The 10,926-nt window shown below is 34.9% G+C and overlaps 1 protein-coding gene across 2 annotated transcripts; it reads left to right on the plus strand.

The window, feature by feature from the left end:
- On the plus strand, positions 7,461-10,516 carry LOC104792471. 2 transcript variants are annotated; one of them, XM_010518622.1, is made up of 4 exons: positions 7,461-7,846; positions 7,957-9,014; positions 9,103-10,090; positions 10,178-10,516. In XM_010518622.1, exons 3-4 carry the CDS (start codon positions 9,245-9,247, stop codon positions 10,220-10,222), a joined length of 891 nt encoding a protein of 296 aa, XP_010516924.1. In that variant the 5' UTR covers positions 7,461-7,846; positions 7,957-9,014; positions 9,103-9,244; the 3' UTR covers positions 10,223-10,516. The 2 variants fall into 2 exon arrangements, with proteins under 2 accessions (XP_010516924.1, XP_010516933.1); XM_010518631.1 differs by having other exon boundaries at positions 7,957-8,841.

The following is a 10,926-nucleotide window of genomic DNA, read 5'->3' on the forward strand; positions in this document are numbered from 1 at the left end:
TCTGATTTCGTACGTGTGGTGAAGCTCTATATGATGACTGTATTCGCTCGTGGGAAGCTTATTGGGAAAATAAAAGGAAAGATTTTACAAAAAGGAGAAGGTTCTACCTAGAATTGAATTCGGGTTACTGGATTCAGAGTCCAATGTCCTAACCGCTAGACCATAGAACCATTTTGCTTTGAGACATCAAATAATGTTTATATCTTTGTAAAACCAAATAATGTGTATATCTAGGCTTAAGCTACTCTGTCTTAAGTTAGGTTCCATGGAAACTTTCCCCGTTTTTTGTTTCTAAAACGTTAAGAAACCATAAACTCTACGAAACATAAAAATGTTACTTAAAAGCAATTTCTAAACTTTTTTTATTTGGAAACACGATAAACTCGCGTTTCCAAAACAAATAGATGACGAAATCTTACATTTTTAATTTAGAAACTAAATAAAAAAATATTTTGAAAATATTTTGATTAATGATATATATAGGTAGTGATTGGAAGCATTGAAAAAGTGGTTTTTGTTGTGAATTATAACTAGAATACACTTATACGTGTTTTGTAATATTTTGTAAAGTGAACAAGAAATAATAAAGAGAGAGGAAGGAGAAGCCAACGAGAGTGAGAGAGATTAGAACTCTTTCTTTTGATCAAAGACAACTTATGTATTACTCTTCTTACACAACTTTTTATTTATAGTACATTACAAAACACATGAGTCACACCATCCATTAGTTTAGGTAATGACAAGTGTTAAATTTACAAAGATTGTGTAACACTACATGGACAAGTGTAATAACATGTGTCTTATGATGGAAAAATCACACATGTGTTTTACAATACTCCCCCTTGATTATCCATCACCATCGACGAGTTACGTACTACCTCATTAAAAACCTTGTCACGAAAAAATCCATTGGGATAAAAACCATGACAAGGGAAAAAGAATATAGTAACGTAATCTCCCCCTTGAAAAGATATGTATAATCTTTCTTCATAAATCTCGTAGATGACGCATTCCAATACTGTGAATATGCTTTCTGAATGTGGTAGTCGGAAGTGCCTTTGTGAATAGATCTGCTGCATTGTCACTTGAGTGGATATGTTGGATATCAACTTCCTTCTTTTGCTCTAGTTCTTGTGTGTATGAGAAAAATCTTGGAGGTATATGCTTTATTCTGTCGTATTCTTTGATTTGGGCGACACAAGCAGCACTGTCTTCAAACAATGTTGTTGGCTCTTTACTGGTGACTATTCCACTTGATTCTTGTATGTGGTTAGTCATTGATCTGAGCCATACACATTCCCTCGATGCTTCATGAAGAACAATTATTTCTGCATGATTTGAGGAAGTGGCGACCAAAGTCTGTTTCTGTGAGCGCCATGAGATTGCAGTTCCTCCAATTGTGAAAACATATCCAGTTTGGGATCGGGATTTATGTGGATCTGATAAATATCCTGCATCTGCAAAACCAACAAGACCAACCGAAGAGTTTCTAGGATAGAATAATCCCAAGTCAATCGTACCTTGAAGATAACGGAGAATATGTTTTATCCCATTCCAATGCCTGCGGGTAGGGGATGAGTTGTATCTTGCAAGTAGATTCGTAGCGAATGCAATATCTGGTTTAGTGCAATTTGCAAGGTACATGAGTCCACCGATAGCACTCATATAAGGTACTTCGGGACCAAGTATTTTCTCGTTATTTCCACAAGGTCTGAATGGATCACTATCGATATTCAGAGATCTATTGACCATTGGAGTACTCAAAGGAGTCGTTTTGTCCATATTAAAGCGCTTTGAAACCTTTTTCGTATAATTTGATTGATGCACAAATATTCCATCTTGGAAATGTTCTATTTGGAGTCCAAGACAAAATTTAGTCTTTCCAAGATCTTTCATTTCGAACTCTTCTTTTATATGAGTTCTTGCATCATCAATCTCCTTTTGAGTTCCAATTATATTTAGATCATCAACATATACAACAATGATCACAAATCCCGATGGAGATTTCTTTATAAAGACGCATGGGCATATTTCATTATTAACATACCCTTTCTTCAACAGGTATTCGCTTAAGCGATTATACCACATGCGCCCAGATTGTTTTAATCTGTAAAGTGATCGCTGTAATTTGATCGCACAAATTTCATTAGACTTAAGTCTAATGCCTCAGGAATCTTAAATCCTTCGTGGATTTTCATGTATATATCATTATCCAATGATCCATACAAATATGATGTCACTACATCCATAAGGTACATTTCTAAATTCTTTGAAGCCGTTAGACTCATTAAGTACCTAAATTTAATTGCATCCATGACTGGAGAATATGTTTCTTCATAATCAACTCTAGGTTTTTGAGAAAAACCTTGTGCAACAAGTCGGACTTTATATGTGTAATATCATCTTTCTCATTTCTTTTTCTCACAAATACCCACTTGCAACCAACATGTTTTACATCTTTAGATGCAGTGACAAGAGGTCCAAAGACATTTCTTTTATTGAGGGAGAGCAACTCAAGTTGAATAGCCTTTTTCCATTTCTCCCAATCAGGCCTATGTTGGCATTCTGATACGGACCTTGGATCTGGATCATCTTTTTCATGATCGATCTCTTTAGATACAGAAAAAGAGAATATTCCATTATCATCATCGATTTCATCTCTATACCATGATATTCCATTTTGGGCATAGTTAATAGAAATCTCATATTTTTCTGTATCATGCTGAGGATTTTTCTCTTTATTCGGTTCTTCTTGAACCTTTTCATCTCCCATTTTCTTTTTCTTTCGGGGATTTTTATCTTTAGAACCCATTGGCCTCCCCGTTTCAATTGAACCTTAGGTTCATTGGCTTTGCTCCCATCTAATTCCTCTCTAGGAATTTCAACTCTTGATGGTGCATTTGCAGCGGGGATATATGACTTTGTCACCCTTTTTGTATCTATGAACGCATCTGGTAATTGATTTGTCAAACTTTATAAATGTACAATTTTCTGAACTTCCAGTTCACGTTGATTTGTAGGGGGATCAAGATATATCAAAGATGGTGTATACCATGTAATATCTTTTGGTACTTGTTTAATTCCTCCCCCTAACGCTGGAAATTCATCTTCATTAAAATGGCAATCGGCAAAACATGCCGTAAACATATCACCAGTTTGCGGTTCAAGATATCGTATTATACTCGGTGATGCATAACCGACATATATACCCAATCTCCTTTGTGGCCCCATTTTTGTTCTTTGCGGTGGGGCTATAGGAACATAAACCGCACATCCAAAAATACGGAGATAGGATATGTTTGGCTCTTGGCCAGATGATAATTGTAAAGGGGAATAGTTATTATATGCACTTGGTCGTATTTGGACCAATGCCGCAACATGCAATATAGCATGACCCCATACAGAAATTGGGAGCTTTGTTCTCAATATTAACGGTCTAGCTATGAGTTGTAGTCGTTTAATTAATGATTCAGTCATGCCATTTTGTGTATGAACATGAGGAACCGGATGCTCAACATCGATTCCTATTGACATACAATAGTCATTGAAAGCTTGTGAAGTGAATTCACCAGCGTTATCAAGCCTGACTTTCTTTATGGCATAATCAGGGAATTGAGCTTTCAACCTGATTATTTGGGCAATGAATTTTGCGAAAGCCGTGTTTCGTGTTGTCAATAGTCACACATTTGACCATCTACTAGATGTGTCAATCATTACCATAAAATATCGAAACGGCCCGCATGAAGGGTGGATAGGTCCACATATATCATCATGTATTCTCTCTAAGAGCATTGGTGATTCATTCCCAACTTTGGCTGGTGATGGCTGAATTATGAGTTTTCCTTGAGAACATGCATCACATGAAAACTCATCAGATCTAAAAATCTTTTGGTTCTTTAATGGATGACCATTAGAATTTTGCACAATTTTTCGCATCATGACTGAACCAGGATGTCCAAGTCTTTCATGCCATATCTTAAATGTACTAGTAACCTTAGAGTTTACTGTAACATAAGATGCAAAATAATTTATTTTTGTGCAATACAATCCAGAGTCTCTATATGATATCCATTTCTTCGGATATCTCTGAAACTAATCAAGTTTCTATGAGACTTAGGGCAATATAATGCATCAATTTCAAATTTTGTTCCTCTTTGCATTGAAAAATTGGCTTTTCCACAGCCTATAATAATCTTTGCATTACCACATATAGTGCTCACGCTTCTAGTGCAGTTTTCTATTTTGAGAGAGGAGAAATATTTTTTCTCTTTAATTATTGAGTGCGTTGTAGCACTGTCTGCTAGACAAATATCTCCATCCTCAATCTCAAAATTTGACATTTTCTGAGATAAAATATTTATAAAATAAACATTAATAAAATAACATAAAGTCTTACAAAAAAAACTTATGATATATTACAATAAAACTATTATCCAAAAAAACATATATTAAGAACATAAAATACATATCAAACTATGACAAAGCATATTATGACATATGGGCCTTATTCGCATGATTTTCCGTTTTCATGATCAACGAGAAAATCTGCGATGTCGAGATGAGCTTCATCATTTAAACCATGGAAGGAAGGTCCAGCTTCATCAAAGATGAAGTTGGTCTCATTATCCCTTTCTTTTTTCTTCTGAGATGCTTGATACAGATCGGCTAAATGTTTTGGAATATGACAGGTCTGATACCAATGTCCTTTCATGCCGCATCTGTAACAAGTACTTTCATCTTGTTTCTTTAAAACGCGACCAACATCATTCACTTGAAGATTTTTGTTGGTTTTTCTAGCGTTGAAGTTATTAGGATAAAAACCTCTTCCTTTTCCTCTTCCACGACTGTGACCACGACCTTGACCGCGTCCGCGTCCGCGTCCTCGTCCTTGCCAATTATTATAACTGGATGTAGCAACATTCACTTCTGAAAGTGGAGCTGATCCATTTGGACGGGTTTGATGATTTATCATCACGAGCTCATTATTTTGTTCAGCAACATGCAGAACTTGCATCAATTCAGAATATCGAGTATACCCTCTTTCTCGATATTGTTGCTGCAGGAGTACATTTGAAAGATGGAAAGTTTGGAATGTTTTCTCGATCATATCATAATCGAAAACTTCTTCTTCGCAGAGAGCCATCCTTGAAGTGATTCTGAACAAAGCGGAATTATACTCACTTACACTTTTGTAATCCTGAAACCTCAGGTTTAGCCATTCATGTTTGGCTTTTGGTAAGATCACATACTTTTGGTGATCAAACCTATCCTTAAGAGAGATCCAGAGATATGCAGGATTTTCTCTCGTGATGTATTCATTTTTTTAAACCATCGTGGAGATGGTGACGCAAGAACATCACGGCAACCCCGTTTATGATGGATCAAGGGTTTTGAGAAGCCCATTCCCTTTTAGATAAAATTTTGCATCTAATGCCCATGTCATATAATTTTTCCCAGAGAAATCAAGGGGGACGAATTCATGCTTTGCCAAGTTTGACATGATTAATATATAAATAATAAAACAATTTGTTAAATATAAAATTATATGAAACACTTTTGTAAAATCTTGTTTTAGCAATAAATATAAACTATAAAAAAAAATATAAGCTATATGATATATTTATAAATTAAAACAATCATTTTAGGAGGCATAGCCTTCCATATGATTTATTATATATAGATCTGAACATATGATCAAGGAGGCAAAGCCTACCATAATGATCAAGAATGTAGATCTAAATGATCAAGGAGGCAGAGCCTACCATTAGATCAAGAAATATGTATAGTATTTTACTCTATAAATAATACATATAGTAATATGCATATAAACTAATTAAATCAAATTAAATTTTAAAAAATTAACATAACTTAAATGTTACCTCAAACTTATGACGGATCGCAAATCGCTTATGCTCAAACTTGCAACGGATCGAGAGTCTTTCGTGCTGATAACGTGTTGCGAATTATGACTAGAATACACTTATATGTGTTTTGTAATATTTTGTAAAGTGAACAAGAAATAATAAAGAGAGAGAGAGAGGAAGGAGAAGCCAAGGAGAGGGAGAGAGATTAGAACTCTTTCTTTTGATCAAAGACAACTTATGTGTTACTTTTCTTACACAACTCCTTATTTATAGTACATTACAAAACATATGAGTCACACACCCATTAATTTTGGTAATGACAAGTGTTAAATTTACAAAGATTGTGTAACACTACATGGACAAGTGTAATGACACGTGTTTTATGATGGAATAATCATACATCTGTTTTACAATAGTTTTTACTTTTTTTTTTATGAAACCGCACTTTGAATACCAATCAAATCATTTTCTTAAATTTGCGTTTAAAAGAAAAAAAAAAGATTGCGGATTTACCTGTTGGATAATGCACCGAACCACTTTTCCAACTAAGCACAGATATTTACCCAGCGGTTCTGCGAAAAACACAAATAATACAATTATTAAAATATTCAAAGCAATATATCTATATATATATCTATATATATATATATTCTTATATTACTTTTTAAAAATATACTAATGCAAGAATAAATGGAAAAAGATTCTTCTATCTTCTCTCTACCCCTCCTCTCTCATTTATATATGTATATAATATTTTTTAAAAACACTATGAGATTTGTTTAAAATGTATTTGTTAGATGATCTTATACAAAAATACATTTACTAAATAAATTAATGGATTCACAATTATAATGATGATGTAAATGTTATAGATTCAGTTTCTTAAATGATTTAATGGATTTCAAATTATAAAGATTGATTTAAATGATTAATAAATTTAGTTTATATGTTAATAAATATTATTCACACTGCTTTTATGTATCTTACCATTCACATATTTTTAAATACTGCAAATAGTGGTTTTCATCAATCAAACTTTTTTTGTAACCGCTTATTATGCATAAACCGCACTTATCCCGTAAATATTTTTGTCCCACACGTACCGAAGTTGATCCGTACCGCACTATCAAACTGCTTTTCCCGCATAACTAAATACACGGTTACCATTCAAACCTATAGTGTGTACTTTTGTACTTTAATCTCCGAATCAGATTTCCTTATCTTTGCTATTACTTTTAGCTTAAACCCTCTTAAATCTGTAGAGTATTCAATCGATTTTGGGTTATTGTATTTAAAATTTAGAGATTTCAATTAGATTTGAAATTTGTGTTGATAATTAATGGATATTGGGTTGATAACCAACTATTATGGGTCGATTAAGACATATAAATGGACTGTAGTGGCTGAATCGTAGTAAAAAATAGACATATTATGGGTAACCTTTTTTACTCACACAATTACTTCAAAAACCATCACGATTGATGTTCGCTATGATCTCTTAGACCATGTACAATGGTTATAACATTCAACAACTTTCACCTCTATTTTTAACCTTTCCCATAATCATTCCACAAATCTTCATTTAAAAAAGGGACGTCCGGGTGTAGCCCCATCTAAAGTTTCGTTTAAGTCTGTAACCCCACAAAACTTTTAGTTCTTGCTCTGGCTACACATCAAAACTTCAACAGGTCGTACCCCCACAGAATTTAAATATCGAGTTACGACCCCATGGTCGTTAGTTACCAACGTTTTCCGTCTTATTCCTTACTAAACCAGCTTAAATTAAAACTAAACCAAAACTCTATTTAGTTTTAACTAATTCATGGTTTTAGGCATTTATATCAAAGCCGTCAATCAGTTTTAATATAACAAAAGGGGAAAACACAACCGTAATCCCCATTTTTCTCGATTTGGAACCCAAAAATTGTGAGTGAGGATTCAACAAACTGAGCTTACAGAGGAAAATATCTTGATTCAATGAGGTAACATATTCAATTATTAGTTCCTTTTGATTTAAAACCTTAAATGGTGATTTTAGTTCTGTAACGTTGTCCCCTAAAAAAAGAAGTTTTGTAACGTTATCATGTTACAGTGAGAATAACAATGAAGACGAGAGAGAGCAAACTCGTGAGATGAGAGTGATTCAAGTGACCCAGATTATGCTACTCCTGCTGAAGAAGAAATCGGTTATGGGGAAAGTGATTCCGATTCTGAAGGTGATGAAGAAGTGATGGACAGATTTCACTTAGAGATTGAAGATGAAGTAGCTTTGTTCAGGGATGAGCTTCCAATACGGCATAATTTATATCCAGATAGTGACAGTGACGATGAGGATGTTGTAGTGGTTGCTAGAAACAGAGGAGAACGCATGATCAGAAGAAGAGGAGATGGAAATTTACATAAGGGACAAGCATTTTACAATGGTGTTACGTTTAAAGAAGCTGTCTTGGATCATGCTCTCAGAGAAGGTCGGAACATTAAACAATACAGGTGGGATAAAAAAATTTTGGGATAAACAATAGATTGAACATATGGGAGGTGAAGATTTATCATAATTATCATTCGTGCACACACAATGGACATTGTGAGATGTTGACTGATCCAGTGATTGCGCGGTTGTTTTTGGACAAGATTAGAAGAGAACCAGATTATATGATGCCCATGAAGATTCAGGAACTGATTTACGAGCAATGGAAGCTGGTTGTGACAAGAAATCAATGTCAAGAAGCAAGGAATAAAGCGCTAAAATGGATCCAAAAAGAATATGAAGATCAATTTGCACATATTCGAGGTTATTGTAGTGAAATCAATGATTCGAATAAAGATTCTACTGTAGCACTTGAAACCATCATACCAGATGGTGAAGACCTCTTTGATCGGTTTTACGTATGCTTTGACATCATCAGAAAATCGTGGAAGGATACATGTCGTCCTCTCATAGGAGTGGATGGTACCTTTCTCAAAAGGACACTCAAAGGTCAGTTACTTGCTGCTATAGGTAGAAATGCGTGTAACAAAATGTATCCAATAGCATGGGCTGTAGTACAAGCGGAGGATGAGAAGAATTGGTTGTGGTTTATCCAAAAGTTAAAGTCTGATTTGGATCTTAAAGATGGGGATGGGTTTATCATAACCTCATATCGACAAAATGTATGAATTTTGTGTGTATTTTCTTGTTTGTTGATAATTATGATATAAGATTTCAGTCTTAAAGTATTGTTTGTTGACTAAATTTCAGGGATTAATAAAAGCAGTGGAGATGGAGTTACCAAAGGCTGAGCATAGAAAATGTGTTAGACACATTTATGGCAACTTGAAAGCGAATCATGGAAAAAAGATGGAGATGAAACCATTTATCTGGAACTTGGCGTGGAGCTATAATGAAACACAATTTGAGAAAAAATCTGCAAAGGCTGAGAGACTACGATGAAGATGTTTACAATGATGTTATGAAGAGTAACCCGAGGAGTTGGTGTAGAGCTTTTTACAAAATTGATGGAGAATGTTGTGAAGATGTTGAAAATAACACTATTGAATCATTCAACAATAGCATTGGAAAAGCAAGGGAGAAACCAGTTTTGCCAATGCTAGAGACAATTCGGAGACTAGCAATGACACAAATTTCATTGAGAAAAACCAAAGCAAGCAACCACCCATCAAAATTTACACCATATGTCCAGAAAATTCTTGATGAAGAGCATGAAGATGCTGACATCTGCACAATATGGCCAGGCACTAGTGGAAAATTTGAGGTTGAAACTGTTTGGGATTCAGAGAGGGTAAACATGACAGACAAGACATGCACTAGTTGCAAGTGGGACATAACTGGGATCCCATGTGTGCATGCCTATGGAGTGATATTGAAAAGAAACCTTGATCCTGATGACTATGTGTCAGATTGGTTTCTCACAACTCGCTGGAGAGGAACATATAATGAGGCAATGATCCCACTGAGAGTTGCTGGTCATTGGAGTCGCGGTGACATATCATTGGTGGGTATACCTCTTGAACCACCACAACCTGGACGGAAGAAGAACCGTAAGAAACAAAAAAGAAAGAAAGGACTTAATGAGTCTCCGTCCAAAAAGAAGAAGAATAAAAGGAAGAATCTGAAACGAAAGACACAAGAATCTCCAAAAAAGACACAACCGAAGAGGACAATGCATTGTAAGAAGTGTGGTGGAGCTGGTCACAATTCTCGGCCATGTGCCAAACGAGCCAAACGAGTTAGTCATTCTATTTATGTAGCCCTTATTTGAGATCGTTTACTTGCTGCTTTTGTAATTTATTTTGTGTTGTTTTCAACTGTTCAGGGACATGGCAAAGCTTGTGCAAGTCAAGTGGATCAAGACTCTTGAAACAAGAGTAGCTTCAGGAAATTAGGTGGATCAAGTTTAACTTTAGTTAGTTTATGTTTTTTAGCACTGTTAAGAAAAGAAGCTCCTTTTTAGCTTTCGAATTATTGGCTTTGTATTGGATGTTATGGTTCTCTTTTAGGTACGTGCATCCTTTTGTCATGGATGTGGATTAGACTTTTTCATGTTTTGGGTTCGGCTTTCTCATGTTATTTGTCTTTTTCTGCTCTAAATACTCTAATACATGACATAACAATCACGATTTTAAACCTTCTGAACTGAGGAAATATTTCAATATATCTACAACCATGAATTAGTTGAAATTAACTGGAATTTTGGTTTGGTTTTAATTTAAACCGGTTTAGTAGAGAATAAGACGGAAAACGTTGGTAACTAACGACCATGGGGTCATAACTCGATATTTAATTTCTGTGGGGATACAACCTGTTGAAGTTTTGATGTGTAGTCAGAGCAAGAACTAAAAGTTTTGTGGGGTTACAGACTTAAACGAAACTATAGATGGGGCTACACCCCGACGTCCCTTTAAAAAAAGGGAAAAAAACAAAAAAAACTGAATGAACAGAGTCCATCTGCTGGAAGCCTATCATAACTTGATGTGTGGCAGTGTTGGTCCCTCTTTCTCTTTATTCAACCTGTTGAATGTTTTCAACATCAATTAATCCACCTCTATTCAACATCTAATTCAA

The sequence above is a fragment of the Camelina sativa genome, chromosome 1 (assembly GCF_000633955.1).
Source record: "Camelina sativa cultivar DH55 chromosome 1, Cs, whole genome shotgun sequence".
Classification (NCBI taxonomy): domain Eukaryota; kingdom Viridiplantae; phylum Streptophyta; class Magnoliopsida; order Brassicales; family Brassicaceae; genus Camelina; species Camelina sativa.

Coding starts and splice junctions, on each gene's coding strand:
- LOC104792471 (XM_010518622.1), top strand. CDS start 9,245: ATGAAACACAATTTGAGAAAAAATCTGCAAAGGCTGAGAGACTACGAT. Junction 10,091..10,177: donor GTGCCAAACGAGCCAAACGA/GTTAGTCATTCT, acceptor TCAACTGTTCAG/GGACATGGCAAAGCTTGTGC.